Source organism: Meles meles, chromosome 2 (assembly GCF_922984935.1).
Source record: "Meles meles chromosome 2, mMelMel3.1 paternal haplotype, whole genome shotgun sequence".
NCBI classification, from domain to species: Eukaryota; Metazoa; Chordata; class Mammalia; order Carnivora; family Mustelidae; genus Meles; species Meles meles.
Genome location: NC_060067.1, coordinates 196,408,206 through 196,425,801, shown reverse-complemented (window position 1 = coordinate 196,425,801; position 17,596 = coordinate 196,408,206). Strand labels below are relative to the sequence as shown.

Below are 17,596 nucleotides of genomic sequence, written 5' to 3'. Positions count from 1 at the left end.
AAAAATTTGCCTTAAAAAAGTTTTTTTTTTGTAGATCAAAAGTTATTTATATTAAAACTTTAAGTTATGGTTTATGCTCAGGATTTGAAGATACTTGCCATGGCTTGACTTCTGTTAACTGTTTTTTGCATTCTTTTTGGGATGCCATTCAGCGGATGCTTACTTTTCTAATTCATTTGCTGTTATTTTTGTGTTCTTTTTTACTTCCTTGAATTCTCTGCTATGAAAATGAAACAGGTAGAGATCAACAGTAAGACTTACCTGTTTGAAAAATGCGTTTTTGAAGTTATTTAGTTTATGGTTTTTGCATTTAGAAGCTAGATGATGGAATTTGAGCTCACGGAGGCAAGGAAATTAGTTTCAGTCCATAAATTTTATTGAACTGTACACCCTTCGTAAACTCTGAGATACCAGAAACATTGACATAATACTTTTTATCTTGAATTGAATGTGTGGAGAAAATGATGTTCAAAGGATCTTTGAAAAACAGACAGGCTTGAATTAAAAAGAAATGTTTTGCCCCTACTGAGACTAGAAAGTAAGTGCCTTTTTAAACTGGTGTTCCCAATTTCAAGACCATCTTCTTTAGTTTTCCAATTACTTGTGCCTCCTAGAAACAAAAGCAGTTTACCTTCATTCATTAGCAGAGTTAATTGACTTTTTTCTCCTTTTGTTTATTTACCAGATCGGAGTGAGAAGTAGATCAAATTTAGCTGAAAAGGTCAGACTGAGCCTACAGTATGAAGAAGCCAAAAGAAGGTAACAAGAGGGGAGCTCTTCCATGTTCAGTGGTCAACGGGCACAGGGTTTTCTTTCCCAGAATTAATCTTTATTCCTACAGTGACATCTGCTGGGTGTTCCCCAATGCCTTCTTACCAGGGTTACTCTTGAGGGTTTTTAGATGTAAGGGTTGCAGACTGCCCTTCCTGCTCGCTGTCTCCCCCGACAGCTGAAGGACAGGGAGAATTAGTGAGAAGCGTGGGCAAGACATTGCCCTCTTCTCTTCTGGAAGAAAGAAGCTTAGCGCTTGTCCAGTACTTAATCACAAGTAGAAGAGGGAAGGTTGGTTTCTCAGGTAGAATCGTGGCACAGTGGCTCGGGTATAGGACTTGACAGTGGCCAAGGACCTCTAGGTAAATAGCTGTAATTCCTTTGCTTTGAGGGAAGAGTTCCCGCCAACATCCTTGAAGATGCTGAGATACCTGTTCTGGCAACCGACTTCAGGGCAAAGGGGGAGAGATTCCTGTTTCCCTCATTTATCTCTAGGCCCTTGGAACCCTGTGCTTTCTTCTCCTCACCTTGTAACTCTGCTTGGGGAAGGGTCAGGAGACTTCTCCCTCCTCATCCAGCAGACAGGCTCAACTTGTTTTCATAATATGGACACCTTGCTCATTTTGAGGGAGAGGGTCATGCTATTCTATTTGATTTCATTATTTTCCTTTTTAGAGTTTAAAAATGCTTTGATTTATTATTTAGGAAGAAAAGAGTGATTTATTATTTAGGGAAGAAAACTGTATTACCACCCTGTAGGCAACAGAGAAGGTTACCATGTTCCTCCTTGAGAACATGGAAGGCTCAACTGAGGACCTGCTAGAAGGTCACAGTTTGCTATCACAGGACCATCAGATAGATAATGAAGTATTATCCATTGTCATTGGTGATGCGGATTATTTAAAAGTAATTAGCTGAAGTTCTTGGAGGTTATCTGGCTTTAACAAAGCAATTATTTGATTTGCCTAAATACGATATTTGCCTCTTTTTAGCCTCTCTTACTAATATTACTTGGTTCTTTGATGACTGAAAAAAAGAACAAAACCTGTAAGCTTTGTTCTACAAATTACTAACCACGTGTGCTTGAACAAGTTACCTGGTTTCTCTGAACAGCATTTCACTCAGCTAATTTCAATGCCTGTAAGTTTTCCTGGGTAGATTATGCAAGAATTGTGTATACTTTATTGGCTGCTTCTCAGAGCCGTAGCTAATGCCTTGCCCACCACCAAGGATTGAGGATTCCTTATGGTTTTGTGGCCCTGTGATGTGGAAACCTCTGGTGGATGCTGTTTGTGGCCCTCTGTCTGTGAGCATACCAACCCAGCAGCAGCCACAGCTCCTGGGTTCTGCTGTAAACAAAGCCCGGCATCTCTGTCTGGCATTTTGAAGGAGAATGGCCGGAACTCAATTAATTTTGGAGAACCAGGCCTCGTGCCCCTGGGTTCTTTGTTCTTTGGGGCTCAACTTGACCTCCCTTGGACCAGCTGGAGCTTTTGCGTTCATCTGGCTGTGAACGGCTTTTTCCATCTGGAGCTTACACAGCATTTCTCTTCCTAGGTGCACCTGGAAATCTTCATCATATTTTGGTCCCTAGATCTGGTGTACCCTTTCCAAGTAAAACCCAAGACCCACCTAACACCCGATCCCACAAGTAATAGATGCCTCTCTTTCCTTCACTATGTTGTCGCTCCCGGTTCAGTTCTTAATTCAGTTGCATCAAAGCTCAAGACATGGGTTCCTTCCCATTTGGTTGCTTTGCCGTCCCGTTCTCATTTGGGGTTTTATTTAAAGTTACCGGCAATGCTCATGAGAAGGGGAACCTCAACGTTTATGCATATGTTGCAAATGCTTTTCTTCCTCAATTCTACGAGGTGGGCTGTGTCTCCCTGAAACTTGTTTTCTCCTCCAGCCTTTGCTTCATGTGCCTAACGAAGCTAATAATATCATGCTTATGTAGCATTTTGATGATTAATTTTCTAGCACATTGAGACAGTTGTGTGTAGTTTTGTGGTTCTGGCTGAAGAACGGCTGATGTTACCTCTGCCATGAGAGCGGGCGCTGGGGTGGAAATCGGGAGCACGCTGTACGCACAGTGCCGGTGAGAGAGGACGGTCTTTTTTCTTTAACTCAAACAAGAAACGATGGCGCAAGAATGTAGATACACTTCCATCTTTGTCCTAATGACATTATTTTGCTTACCTTTTTTCCTCCCTTCTACAACTTCTTCCATTAAAAAGGAAGATAAAATGCCCTCTTCCTGTTTTTCGTATTCTGTTATGTGCTGTAGCAGGATCCGCAGGGATCATTCAACTTTTTTTTCCTATGTAGGCACCTAGATTCCCTGTGCCAACATCAGCTGTGTTCGTGATTTGCCTTCTGAACCCTCCCGGTAGTCCTCACGGTGCCCCCAGAGCAAGTCGGTTAATCTCGGGGGCGTCAGAACGTTCTCATTCTGTCAGAAGCTAACTTGACCACTTAGCTTGAGGCATGGTGTAATCAGAGGCCAGGCAAAACTACGAAGCCGGTGATATTCGCCTCCGCTGGGTTTTCCTTCTCCTCCTCCCAGCCCTGTCCCCCGCGCTCCAGCCCCGGCCATCACTCCGCTGGGGCTGCCTTAGCTGCCCGTCCCTGCTGGGGAGGGTGCACTGAGTGCCAGACGAAAGACGCTCCGGTCTGTGCAGTCACGTCTACAGGGCTGGTCAGTGAGCACTCAGTAAGCAGTGTAGACACTGATTTCACACCGCACAGCTTGCTGGAGGAGGGTTCGGGTGGAGGAGGCCGGGGAGGGCAGGTCTGCTCCCTTTTCCTTGGCCACATGGAACCTGCTGGATTGACTTGGTTTAACCCTGGTTGGCCGAGCCGCGGCTGTCTCGTCTCCCCTCATCCTTCCCTGACTGGCTGATATCCCAGTTGCTGCCCATCCGACCCCAGGACTACCGTTTTACTGGGGGACAGCGTCTTTACCCAGTGGAACAAAAATCTATAACAGCATTTATCTTCATTTTTCTTTTTTAACGGAAGCCCCCCAGGTGTCCCTCCTGTCACCCTGCAGAGGTGGTCACACATCGGGGCGGCACCCGCAGCTCCCAGAGCTCTCTGGCTTTTAAGCTCAGTGCACGTTGACCTTCACTCTTTTCTCAGATAGGCCGGTGCTTGCAGCCGTCGGCAAGGTGAGGAAAAGGCAGCCGAGGAGAGCCAGGTGTCAGTGAGGCCGAGGGCCTGGAGGACAGACGGGGCTGCTCCTCTTCCCCGGCCTCCGTGGAAAGTCAGGACAGCAAGCCTCCAGCCCCCCCACCACAACTTAGCCTGCTTTGTGCTCTCCCTTTCTGGAGAGTTCTAAGCCTGCGCCCCCCCCCTCTCACCGCTTGATTTTTAGTATGGCCAACCTCAAAATCGAACTGTCAAAACTGGACAGCGAGACGTGGCCCGGGGCGCTGGACATCGAGAAGGAGAAGCTGATGCTGATCAATGAGAAGGAGGAGCTTCTGAAGGAGCTGCAGTTCGTCACCCCACAGAAGCGCTCCCGCGACGAGCTGGAGCGCCTGGAGGCCGAGCGGCAGCGGCTGGAGGAGGAGCTGCTGTCCGTGCGGAGTCCCCCGAGCCGGGCCCTGGCCGAGAGGTTCGTTCTCCTCCTGGGGACAGGGACGTGGCAGACCGTGCGCATGCGCCTGGGCTGTGCCTGGGTGCCCGGTGCCCCGGGTCTCTGGAAACCTCCCTCGCATCTCTTCTTGGTGGATGGAGCCCCGACCCCTAGGGACTTTCTCTCCGTAGGGCAGTAAGGCCCCCCGCCCCCTGGTCGGGGCTGCGGTCCCAGTTCTTCTGTGGGTTAGGAACGCGAAAATGCCCGTGACAGATGTTGAGCAAGTAAGGAATGTTGACATAAAACCAGGAATGCAGTCCATCACCGACAGAGTCTGATAACAATGGCTATAAACTATCGCAGTCTGATAAGAAACATTATCTGGACTGTTAAGCGGTGGCAGCTTCCTACTCGGGGGTTTATGACTCACAAGAATGCAAAAGTTTATTGCTTTTTGTTTCACAAGGGAAAGACAGCTTGCTCCCTTTGATATCTTAACAGGCCCCAGAATGTTCACTGGGATTGCGTTTGTCAGTTGAGCCCCTCCTGCGAAGCAGGTGAAAATGTAAAGGGAAACACCCGCCGTGGTTTTCTGATCTTTCCCGGGGAAGGTGCGAAAGGATCTCGGAATCTGAGAAAATACGGTTCTGTAAGCGGATCAGCTGCAGGGTCAGGCAGGGGAACGAGTAGGTGTTTGCTTCCGAGGCATGGGCGAGGGACCCCGGGTCCCGGCTTCACTGGCGGGTGTGGCCCCGCCCCTGTTCCAGCCATAGACCGTGTGGCTCCTGGCCCCCGCCACAGCCTTCTGTTCTGTAGGCCAGCAGTCCAGGTGCGCTGCCTGTCCCAGGAGGACAGGAAGGAAGGTCACATCTGTATCATTTCAGGTGCCACCCATCCATTGCTTTTTTTCTTTTTCTTTTTTTTTTTTTTTTTAACTTCTTGGCTTCTTGCCTTCGAATTCCATGTCCTCTGTGAATGTGGAGGGCTGTGTGTCTGCATGATATCAAAATCTTTGAAGTGTGGGGGGGGGAGCGGTAGGAGGAAAGACCTCGGATGCTGCTGGACTTTTCTGGTGGTGCCGACTGAAGGCTCACCCTCACAGCAGGCGTGAGCGAGGCTGGCGGGGGACGATCCACCCCACAGAGACCAGAGGAGCAAAAAGTAAGGGAGAGAGGGCAGAATTCCATTGCTTTCCTGAGTTACCTCGATGTCCTGTCTGTGATTATAGATCTTCAGTTTGTAGGATGAAAGTTTGCTAATCGCCAGTAAATACAACCAAACAAGTAGCTTTTGTGTGACCCATGTAGGAAGCAGCAAGGGCGTTAGTGTCCAGGGTCACACCAAGTGTCCCATCCGACATGCGGAATGTGCTGAGCTGAGCGCCTCTCCGCTGTTCTCTGTGGTGTGTGAACCTGGGAAGGGCGTGGAAGCAGCCTTTAGATCTGTTCCAGGAGTGAGAAGACAAGTGTGTGTTCGTGTTTTTTTGTTTTGTTTTGTTTTTAAAGATTTTATTTATTTATTTGACAGAGAGAGATCACAAGTAGGCAGAGAGGCAGGCAGAGAGAGAGGGGGAAGCAGGCTCCCTGCTGAGCAGAGAGCCCAAGGAGGGGCTCGATCCCAGGACCCTGGGATCATGACCTGAGCCGAAGGCAGAGGCTTTAACCCACTGAGCCACCCAGGCACCCCATGTGTGTTCGTTTTAACCAGGTTTTACGGGTGTGATGTCCTGTCTGTCTTTTTTATTAGGGCTAGAGCTTTGAAAATGACTGGTGAAGTAACATTAAAAATACAGTTTGTTCCTAAGTGCCTAGGTTCTGGCATTTATACCTTGGCTTGTGCATAGTACATGTAATAACTCTCCATATTCCAGCAGAAAGAGTGCGTTTGAGCCCTTCGGGAAGAGGAGTTGTGAAATACTTACATAAAATAATTGTATACTTAGTGAGATCCAGGCAAACTGTGGGGTTTGTGTCAGATGGGGAATAAGGAAGCAAGCAGTTTGAAAGTCCCTCTAACTTCTGATACCTGCATGGCCCTGTCTCCCACAATTGGCTGTTGGCAAAAAGGGGCGTGTGTACAGTTGTGTTTTATATCTGTCCTGTGTTGGTGGCGGGAAGCCAAATCCCATCATTATGTTGTCGTATAAGCTTGAGGGGACAAATGCTTTCTTGCTTGAGCAACTTGACGTTTTCTCACTGCTCTCCGTGGATGCAAGAAGGCCCAGCATCTCATGCGTCCAGAAGAGCAGAGCTGCCTGCCAGAGGGAGCACCGTGTCCTGTATTTGCCGGGTACACATGGACGGCGTGGCTTTGGGCTGGGTGGCTGTTGTCAGTGGTTTGACTTTGCCCTCTGCCCCCCGTACTCTCTCACCTTTTCTTGATCATTATTTCCTCCCCCCTCGTGCACATACAGTGTTTCTCTTCCGTTTATTGTTACTGTTGAACTGAAATGGGGTGCTCGGAAGGCAAGAGAGTGCCTCTGTACACTGCCTGCGTCCTCGGGCTAGAGCAGGTGGTGTCGGGAGAGGCTTCTGGGAAATACGATTCACCGTGTACAACCTCGTTTCATCATAAAACAAATCGTGCTTTGCCAGTTCTAAATCCTTACGTTTCCTCTTGGCTCCTGCCCACGAAGCCCGCACCATGGTTCTTAAAGCACTTCGGGGAGAGGGAGGTGCTCACCATGAGGGACCACCAGCAAGCACGAGTCGCTTTCAAATTAAAAATATCTGTGTGGGGGACTTTTCACACATCTTCCGTGTCCTTGCCATCAGCTGGTGAAGTTCCGAAACCTCTGTGCTACGAACACTATAGCTGAGAGGATCGTGACGTTGCTCCGTATTTTCTCAGATTCATGTTCTCACAGCTCCATATTCTCTCACTTGAGAGCTTTGTCTTCTTGCCAGCATGTCTTAATTGTTTCTTAATTATGTGAATGTTTCTGTCTCTGATTCTGAAAAAATTTTAAAGCAAGCAGGTTGGGGGTATGAGTGTCATTTTTTTAATGGAAAAGGCACTTCTTACTTCTATAGATGACATGACATTGTCCCTAGGTGGAAAATTCTGGGTGGTCTTCATCAGGAGAGACCAGGCAGGTGCTTCTCTCAGGGCACAAGGGCAGAGAGAGGACAGTGTGAAGATGCTGCCCTTGTCTTGCGAAGCGCAGATGAATGGATAGTGTGGGTCAGTAGGACCAGGAGGAAAGGCATCCTCTAGGGGCCAGGTTGAGAAGATCTTCTCACTGTGGAGAAGGGCTTGGAGAGACAGGGACGCACCCTCTCAAAGGGGCTGATATCAGCAGTTTCTTGTAATCCCTGGTCAGGGGAACGTTGATGGGGGCAGGATGCTTCCTACAAAAGACACCTGGAACCAGAGGAAGACTTCCGGCTTCCATGATTCCATCAGAGATGGGAGTGGGGCGCCCGATCGAAGACGGCCACCCCATTGGAAGGGCTCCTGAGTGCCTTCATTGTGCTTCTCCCAAGGCAGGTGTTATCTAGAAACACTGACCACCGGCCCTGAGCTTGTGCTGGGAGGGGCCCCAGGCTCTTCAGGCAGCCCCGGCAGAAGAGGGAGAAAGAGCTGGTGCTTTCCAGGAGCTTAGGGTCTGACTGGGGAGCATGCCAACAAGAACATGAAGGCAGGCTCAGCAGCTCGAAGCCATAAGAGGGCCTGAGCAGTCTGCCGGAGGAGGCCAGAATGGGGACCGTCACTTGGGACAAAGACAGGGAAAACTTTGGATTTTAAATTTCAGCATGAAACACACTAATGTCTTATTGAAGCCTCCTTAACACACCAGAAAAGCCTTCACTTGTTTGTGCAGTATTCCGTTTTAGAACTTACTTCAAAAATGTTTCTCCTGTTTCAGAAGACATGGATTTTAGTGGATTTGGGCCTTTCTCCAGACCTTTACCTTTCAATTCAGTTCATCTCAGTTGTATTAATTTTTTTCCATGTTGAGTTTTTGTTTATATTTTAGAGATTAAAAAAAAATAGGGACCGTCTACTCCTTTCCAAAATGCACCTTTGAAAGCTGGGAATTAAGAATTTATCATGCTTTGCAGTACTAAACAAAATGACAAGAATTGCTTTTTTTTTTTTTATTTTAACATATAATGAAATTGTGTTGGTGACACTTCAAAGGGTAGGTAGCTATAAATAAAATATGGGCATGTTTCCTTACTGCCCAAAACATACATTTCAAAGAGGTTAGAAATTAGGGCAAGTTTATTTTTCTCCAAAGAAAAATAGCTAATTTTTATATGCCCACCTCGCAAGGCATGCTCGGGCTTTGAACAGGCAAGGTTTGTTTTGATGTCTGTAGAGCACTTTTATATACATCACTGCATTTGATCCCTGGAACAGCCTTAGCAGACAGACACAGGAGGATTTTAATCGCCCATTTGCAGATGAGAAAGCTGGAACCCCTCGACTCAGTGACTGGGTTGAGGACACACGATCAGTAGCAGGAGATCCACCAGACACCACAGTGGTCTTCTCGGTCCCGTTCTGCGGTCCTTGACTGCGCTGGACAGGCCCCTTCCAGGGATGTCCAAAGACAGGTGACATAGACTGTACGCTTGATCTATTTTTAAATGACTTACTCACCTACGAAGTTCTCCAACAGGCCATATTTTTTAAAACCTTGGTCGGTTGAATGCGTATGAAATTTCGTGATCATCGGCGCGGACAATGAGATGTGCTATAGGGTGGGAAGGGAAATCACTTCTGTGTCTTCTCCTTGTTGAAACCGTTAAGCCCAAATGAGTTCACACTGGCAATATGGACGAATTTGTTTCTTAGTTGCTGAAATTCTCATCAAAGTAAGATTGGGATTTTTGTCACTGAATATCAGTTGGAAACGGTCTTTGTCAATTCCAGCACTTCAGGACGGTCTTTCATGGTTCTCTGTTACTCCTGTCAAGTGTTTTAGTAACTTTAGGCCAAATCCCAGGCCTGTGGAAGGATTCCGTGATCTTTCTTAGTGGTTTGTGATTTTCCTCCTGGCTGTCATTCCCTGCCTCATGAGAGCACAAGCCTTTGGGTGTTATACACAAACTGTGAATCACAGAACATGTACTGTATGGTGACTGACGTAACATAATTTTTTTAAAAACCATTTAAGAAAATTTTAGAATACTGGAATTTTTTAGATTCTCAGTAACGTTGATTCGGGATAGATCTCCCTCTTCGCTAAGCGTGGCCGTGGACGGTTGTGCCCACTTTGCCTCTTGTTGGTGGCTCTGTTTTCTCTCCTGTCCGTTCATTTGCGTTTCCCCCTCATGATACATGATGTTTGTATAATAAGAATCTTTTCCTTCAGTTTCTGTTTTATTGTAATTACATGGAAATAAATTCATTTCTGTTTCTTTTTTCTAGATTGAAATTGGAAGAGCGAAGGAAAGAGCTTCTACAAAAACTTGAAGAAAGTACTAAATTAACTACTTGTTTGCATTCACAACTTAAAAGGTAAGCCTGCTTGGTTCTTGAGGGAAAGGTTCTTCTTGACTACATTCAGGCATGTTTTGGTTCATTCTGGGTTACTTTTCCCCTTTATGCTCAACTGTTAGAAAGTAAATAAAATTGGGACACCTGGGTGGCTCAGTCAGTTGGGTGTCTGCCTTCAGCTCAGGTTATGGTCCCAGGGTCCTGGGATCGAGTCCCACTTTGGGCTCTCTGCTCGGCGGGGAGTCTGCTTCTCCCTTTGCCTCTGTTATCTCTCAGTCTCTCTCTCTCTCAAATAAGTAAAATATTTTTTTAAAAAGTAAATAAAATAGTTATGCTAATAAAATTAAAACTTTGGATGATCAAATTTAAAGTTGCATAGATTTTTTTCCCCCCACAAGCCCCAAAGTCATAGGCAGAAGATATTTGGGAAGAAGATATATAGTTTATATATTTTAGCTATGAAGACATACTTAGGAAATGACACATTTCTTTAGATCACCCTTTCTTTTAAAAAGGGAGGAGGAGGAGGAAAGATTTGCCTTAATAGTTAGCTACATGTTCACTCCTTCAGCACGCACACCCCGAGGGAGACGGGGGCCTGTGTGAAACCTCTCTGTCTTCATCAGCTTGCCTTTGTTCTCTGTCAAGATTCAAAGCTTTATTCTTTAACCAAAATAACTGCACTAGCACTCAGTACCATATACACTCTTTTCCCGTTCCCGATTATTAAATCGCGTACTTGCTGCGGGCTCTGTGTGCAGGTAGATTTGTTGGTAGGTGTTCATTACTTTCTTGGATTTGGTTTTTGCAAAAGGGACTCAATCTTTAGTCAGAACAGAGTTGCTGTGTAGAGAGCCAGGTTGAAAGTGTTCATGAGTCAGCGTGGCAATAGGTAATATCATAATAATGGGTTATTTTTCCGCCCCTCCCTCCCCCACCCCCCCGTCATTATGCTATTTGGCGCCACTGGGTTCCTTCCCTCCGGGGTGCGGAGGAGGTGGTGGGCATCGCGCTTGGGTTTCTGTGTCATGCCAGTTTTCACAGCGAGGGCCCCTCTCCCCTCAGCCTCTCGGCCAGCACCCTGTCCATGTCATCTGGGAGCAGCCTGGGCTCCCTGGCCTCCAGCCGGGGGTCTCTGAACACCTCCAGCAGGGGCTCGCTCAGCTCCCTCAGTTCCGGAGAGCTCTATTACACCAGTCAGAGCGACCAGACGGACACGGATTACCAGTGCAAACTGGATCTCCTTCTGCAGGAGAAAGGCGGCTACATTCCTTCCGGACCCATCACCACCATCCATGAAAACGAAGTGGTCAAGTCCCCCAGCCAGCCCGGCCAGAGCGGTCCCTGCGGGGTGGCAGCCGCGGCCGCAGGCCACACACCCCCACGGACTGAGGCCCCCAAGTCTGTGACGTCCCTGTCCTCACGGTCCTCCCTCTCCTCCCTGTCCCCTCCCGGCTCTCCCTTGGTTCTAGAAGGCACGTTCCCCATGTCTGCTCACGATGTTCCTCTCCATCGGTTCACTGCTGACTTTGAAGACTGTGAATTGAGTGGCCATTTTGCAGACCTCAGCCTCGGCGAAAGTCAGATCTTGCTGGATTCTCATTCAGGAGGAGTGTCCCAGCCTCTCGCAGAGGATAAGGACCTCGGGGAATGTGCCCGGGAGCCGTTGTATGAAGGAACTGCAGGTGAGCAGAGACCTTTGCTTCTGGCTCCTCCCTCTTAATTATTTTAAGAAGAACGGTGGGAGGGCTGCTTTTTCCATGGAAACAAATTGTGGTGTGTGTCCGTCCCCCCCTTCTCTCTCTCTCTAGGTTCATTTGAGAAGGAGTTTTTACTGATACACCTAGACTAGACATTTTTTCTTTATCAAATAAAAGTCGCCTTCCCTGCTTAATAGATTTAATCATGAAGTGTCTGTCCTGTTGTCCAGAAACCCTTTGTACGGTGGCAGCTGGCTGGGGACACGTCTTGTGAACACACTTCACACCGCCAAATAGATTTGGGCTCTGAAATAGCAAGGCGAAAGAAGAGGACTTTCTTTTTAAAGTCGGCCTAAAACAGATTAAAACCAAGGCAATTAGCATAGCAGCTAATTAGTATCAGGGTTCAATGTTTAGATTGCTCAGGGAATTCTTTATAAATACAATTTTTGTTTCATGCCGGTCTCTCCCTTTCTGCCCAAAGTGAATTTGGGGAGAGCGGGTTCTGATGTGGTAGTGTTAGCCTGCCATCTGCTGGCCGCTTTGCTAGTTGCAGCCCAGGAAAGCGTGCAGCCCATCTCGCGCTCACCGCTGCCTTTGTAAGCAGAGACAGAAACGGAGGGCAAGTTTTCGTTTTTTGGTTTTTGTTTTGTTTTGTTTCAATATCTGTTTCCCTTTGCAAGGCGGAAGCTCTCAGTATATTAGAGGTGGTTGTAAAGAGAACAGGAAGGTATCCTTGTTGGCTGATAACCACCATTGTGGCTCAAGGACCGTGGTCTGCCTCAGAGCTAGCCTGAAATGCAGCATGAGCTAAAAGCCCCAGTGCAGGTCCCCAGAAGCCCCATTCAGATCTACGCACGTCACTGTGTCCACGACACAGAAGAGGCCAGGCCTCTTCAGAAGTATTTTCCTGCTGCTTTGAGAAGCCTCCTTATTTTCTGTCTCTGGTCTGAAGAATTCTAAGTCTTAACTCATTGGCCAGTTTCGATGTTTAAAGAGAGAGACAAACCCAGCACATGTGTGTGATTTCCGATCCTGAAGGCCGAAACCCCGCCTGCAGGTGGCCTGGGGGGCACAGGAGACATCTGTGTGGTTTGTGTGGCACTGCCTGGAAGGGGCCACAGCTGCAAGTGACGTGTCAATGACGTCATTGACGTCAGAGAAAATGCGCAGTCGGGTGGCTTTACTTGGTGATTCCAGGAGAGCGGAAGCCAGCAGTGGGGCCTCCCTTCTGCCTCCAGGAAGGCGTGCAGTGTGCGGGGCCGGGCGGTGCTCTCTGCGCCTGGAGCCAGCCGCACCTGCACCCTCACTCTGGTTCTAGCAAGCACAAGCACGTTACCCAGGCCCTCCACTTTGTTGTTTCTCACCTGCAGAATGGGGATGATAGAGTCCCTACCTTGCAATGTGCTGGGAGGATGGATGCCAGAACACAGCGACAGCCTCTAACTGGGCCTGGCACTCAGCGTTCTGTTCATGAGTACTCTGTTCATGAAATTAGTGCTACTGCATGCGGTTAAACAGTACAGATGGTGCTAAGCCGGGTTCCTACCATAGGCCGCTGACATCATGAAAGTGCACAAGAAGAAGCAAGAGAAGAAATGGGGTGTTTTCTTTGCCACGCTTCTGTACTTTGGACTTGAAGGCTCTTGAGCATGTCAAAGCTGTTTTCACTCTGTGTATCTGGAATGTTCTCCAGCGACCCATTCTCAACACTCAGTCAGTTTGGAGAGACTGGCCCATGAGGCCGACTGCCAGAAAACCGGGAGACCAGCGTGAAAATCGCCCAGGTCTGACCCCACCTGGGTCTGTGGGCCTCTTTGCCCGACTCTAGCCTTGCTCCTGCCTCTGGGTCTGCTCCAAGAACCCAGCATTGCAAAAGCTTCCATGATAGAGCTCTTACCTTTCAAACGCATCTTGTATTAGAAAGCTGCTACCTTAGAAAGCAGTCACCCTAAAGGAAGGATATCCAAGAGCTTTCTTTGGAGTGTCGAGAGCCATGCGTGAAAACAGCTAAAAGCATATATTTAACCGTAAAGACTCATCCTCTAGAGGTCAGATCACCAGCACTTGGCCCATTTGGGGGTGTCTGACCTCTATGTGGGGGGCGGGTGGCCCAGGGTCGTGATGCCGCTTGCTCTCCCTCAGCACTCTGGAATCTTCTGCAGGTCAAGCCGACTTCCCTTATGCACATCCCGCTCCCCGGCGCCAGTGCCCGCTGGAGGACAGAGACCACGTCGGAATGACTACGAAGTCCTTCCATTCAGTCTCTGTCATTGTCAAAGTCAATTTCAGCTGCCGTGGATATTCCCGGGGGTAATCAATAAATCATGTCATCACCTTCACCCCGTGTGAAGGGGGGTGGGCGGAGAGAGGCACTTGATCATCAAGGAGAAAGCATTCCCACTGCCAGAAATAAAAAGGGAAATGCAGCAATCAGTCCCATAATCTGAAGCGCTAAAACTTAAACATCTTAACAAGATGTAAAGTCACGACTCAGAAGGGGGGCGAGATGCATAGCAATCCTGATCCCGGCTCACTCGCGGGTGGATGAAAGAACGCCGCAGGCTCGCGGCTCGCTCCGTAGGAACATGGCTTTCAACGAATGCTCCTTGCTCACCACAGGACACAGTATATGAATATGAGTTAGAGATAAAAGTTAAGTGGGAGTTGGTGCTGAAGATTCAGTAGCACAAAGTTGGGTTTTTTTTTTTCCCCCTGCTGGTATTAGCTGGTGAGGAATTCTATAAGTCAAAGACTTTTTTTTTTCTTTAGCTTCTGTTAGCATGGTAGCCCGCAAGATGTAGACTATGGTGTGTGGAGGGAAGGGGGGGCCGAAGAGTCAGAAACCTTTCTTGCCGTTGAGTAGCTGGGTGCTCTCTGTTCCAGAAATATCTTTTAAGAGTTGAGGGATGCAGTTCGCTCCTTGACACCGAGCGGATGGTGACTGCCGTGAATCCCTAACGGACAGAAGCAGGGACCTACGGCCATGTGTGTCATTTATCCCTTCCCTTCAAGTGTTTCCGGACGGAGAGAAACTGTATTCTTTCTTAAATGATGACCAAAATGACTGGCATCCCAGGGACCTCTGTAACATCGGGATGCCTTAAAGCGGCCACATCTGTCCCCTCTAGTAGTGACGTCCTCGATTCCCAGATGCAAAATCTTTGGGGTTGCTCCTAACCAAGCCACGTGTGTATTTTTACATTTAACCTTTCCTAATAATAAATCCTAATTAGCACGCTCGCTCTCCCCTCCCTAGATGTGGAAAAATCATTACCAAAAAGAAGAGCCAGCCACCTGCTCGGGGAGAAGACGGCCTGCGTGTCGGCTGCCGTGTCTGACGAGTCTGTGGCTGGAGACAGCGGGGTCTACGAAGCTTTCGTGAAACAGTAAGGACTTGCAGGAGTGCTTGTGCGCTACACGGTTACCTCTTCCTGGCTGTGCGTGTGGGCTCTCGCCTGGGGGTCTGCTCTGCTGTGGAAGGGCGGTGGGCATTAAAGAAATGGTGGGCCTGGGACGCCTGGGTGGCTCAGTTGGTTAAGCGGCTGCCTTCGGCTCAGGTCATGATCCCAGCATCCTGGGATCGAGTCCCACATGGGGCTCCGTGCTCGGCGGGAAGCCTGCTCCTCTCTCTCTCTCTGCCTGCCACTCTGTCTGCCTATGCTCGCTCTCGCCCTCTCTCTCTCTCTGACAAATAAATAAAATCTTTAAAAAAAAAAAAAAAAAAAGAAAGAAGTTGGAGAAGTTGGTGGGCCTGAAAATTCCAGTGTATCAGAAACCTCCCATCTGACCCGCTTGGAGACTTAAAACTCAATTTTAAGGAGAATGTTGGAGTTGCTGACCTCTGCCCGTTTGGAACATGAACCTTCTCATGTCTATTTCTAAAAGCTTGGAATGTATCTCGGGGTGTGGGGGGGGACAACCCCTCCCCTCCCAGGGAGGCTCAGGAAAGTCAGGCATCAGGAAGTCTGTCCCCGAATGGCTCAGAGGCAGACTCCTCTTGAAAAGTTGAAGAAAGATCTAGAAGAGTGAGTTTTCCCTGGGGTCGGGTACCCTGGGGTCTGGAGAAGTGCTGTTAATTCAGGTTTTCATTCAGAATCAGCAAGTGCAAACAGTAACCAAGACAGTCAATACCCATGTTCATAAACGGTTCACCTGCGCCCCCTGTTGCCCTGTCCCTAGGCCTAGTGAAGCTGAAGACGTTCCCTACAGTGACGGGGATGTCACCATCGTGGAGACGGCCCAGGTGCAGATCGGCCTCAGGTAAGGAAACGCAGGTGGAGGAGGGCACTTCTAGAATTCGGTGCAGGGACAACTGGCCTGTGCCCTTTCCCAGTTTCATCGGCTTCTCTTCTGACAGATACGACGCCAAAAGTTCAAGCTTCATGGTGATTCTAGCACAGCTCCGAAATCTTCACGCCTTCTTGATACCTCATACTTCAAAAGTGTAAGTAAAATCAAAGAACAAAGTGAAGAGCTGTGTATGGTTCACACGTGATAAATTGTACGTTGTGACTGAGCAGTTCGCCCCGGTGAATGTGGGAAAGACATACGGGAAGGACCAAGCCCTCAGTCCACAGTGGATAAAACGAAGAGAAAAGGAGAATGTATAAAAAGCGTACTAGATTCTGATCCTTATCCAACCCATTCATAGTTAGGCTTAGGAACCAGGAGTTTTTAAAATCTCCCTTTACAACCAGAAACTGTTATGCTATGCCGGGGCCTGAGTCTTTTAATTTTAATTTAATTAAAATGTTTGTTGTTGCCTAATTATACCTGCTTTTGGCTTAAAGTAATTTTCTGATTTTTTACATGAAAATGTAGTGAATAAATTTCACTTGTCAATACAACTTGGCCAGAGGCCCTATCATACTACACATAAGCGTGTCTTTCCTTAACATCTAGCATTCGCCTTCCTGTGACAGTAATTCCTTAAAGTTATTTCACTTCAAGTGATGTTATGATGCTACGTAGCCTGTTGCCTGGGGAGTCTCTCCCGACCGGTGTCTCTAGGATCTTCACCACCGTTCACACTCTCTGGAGTCAGCCTTTCAGGAGTTCTTTTAAAGGCCCATGGCCAGAGAACCCCAGGAAGAAGCCAGATTTCAACTCAGCACCTCTGACTTCAAATCCAGAATCTCCGTGTAGCTCTGCACTTCACACTTTGTTCAGTCTGCCAGTATCAGGACTTGGAAATGGGCGCCTGAGTGACTCAGTGGGTTAAAGCCTCTGCCTTCAGCTCAGGTCTTGATCTCAGGGTCCTGGGATCGAGCCCCACATCAGGCTCTCTGCTTGGCAGGGAGCCTGCTTCCCCTCAACCCCCCACCTGCCTCTCTGCCTACTTGTGATCTCTGTCTGTCAGATAAACAAATACAATCTTTAAAAAAAAAAAAAAAAAGGACTTGGAAATAAGAAAGGGCTATTGATGGGTGTCTCCCAAGACTCTGGACCCGGCCAGGTGGATGTTCTCCTTAGTGACAAGAGTATATTCCTCAATGAGAAGGACATTGCATAGAGTAAATGTAAGAGTTCTGGATGTTTTCCCTGTGGGTTTACTTTTCAGTTCACATCCGAATACTCCTAAGATTTGTCAGAGAAAAGAAACTGGGTCTAAGTAAAAGCAGAGCGAGGTGAGATTGTTTCGGAGACCGTAGAACAGAGTGAGCGGCTTCTGTGTATTGGCAGTCATCAAAGCTGCAGGGGAGTAGAGTTCCAGGAGGGGAGTGGGCTGCGGGGTCTCCTGAAATCAAGGTGTGTGTGTGGGGTCAGGGGGCATGGTCCTTGTTATCACCCCAGAGAGCCTGCTTACTGGAACTGAGGTTAGGAAGGCCGGTCAGTAGCATTTAGGGAAGACTGGCTTGACGATACTGTCTGTGACTCCCCTACCAGTGAGTAGGCTGAAATACTGGAGTGTCGGCCGCCTATTCATTTCAGTGAGGCATCACCTGGGAGAAGACCACTCCACCAGGGGTCGAACCTATGAACAGGGAGAGCCATCCCACCAGTCGGGAGAAAACTACCGAAGTCCCCAAGAGAACCCGCATCTTCTTTAACCTCGTGCTGTTAAGGGCAGGCGTCCCCAGATGTGCCACTGCAG

The 17,596-nt window shown here is 48.2% G+C and overlaps 1 protein-coding gene across 1 annotated transcript in view; it reads left to right on the top strand.

Moving 5' to 3' along the window:
- WWC2 (WW and C2 domain containing 2) overlaps positions 1 to 17,596 on the top strand; it is a 205,435-nt gene that overhangs the window by 136,003 nt on the left and 51,836 nt on the right. The window contains exons 8-14 of the mRNA XM_045997408.1: positions 686 to 759; positions 4,148 to 4,390; positions 9,731 to 9,820; positions 10,865 to 11,484; positions 14,759 to 14,888; positions 15,682 to 15,762; positions 15,860 to 15,946. Of these exons, the coding sequence (XP_045853364.1) occupies positions 686 to 759; positions 4,148 to 4,390; positions 9,731 to 9,820; positions 10,865 to 11,484; positions 14,759 to 14,888; positions 15,682 to 15,762; positions 15,860 to 15,946 (1,325 nt within the window). The remainder of the gene's footprint in view (positions 1 to 685; positions 760 to 4,147; positions 4,391 to 9,730; positions 9,821 to 10,864; positions 11,485 to 14,758; positions 14,889 to 15,681; positions 15,763 to 15,859; positions 15,947 to 17,596) is intronic.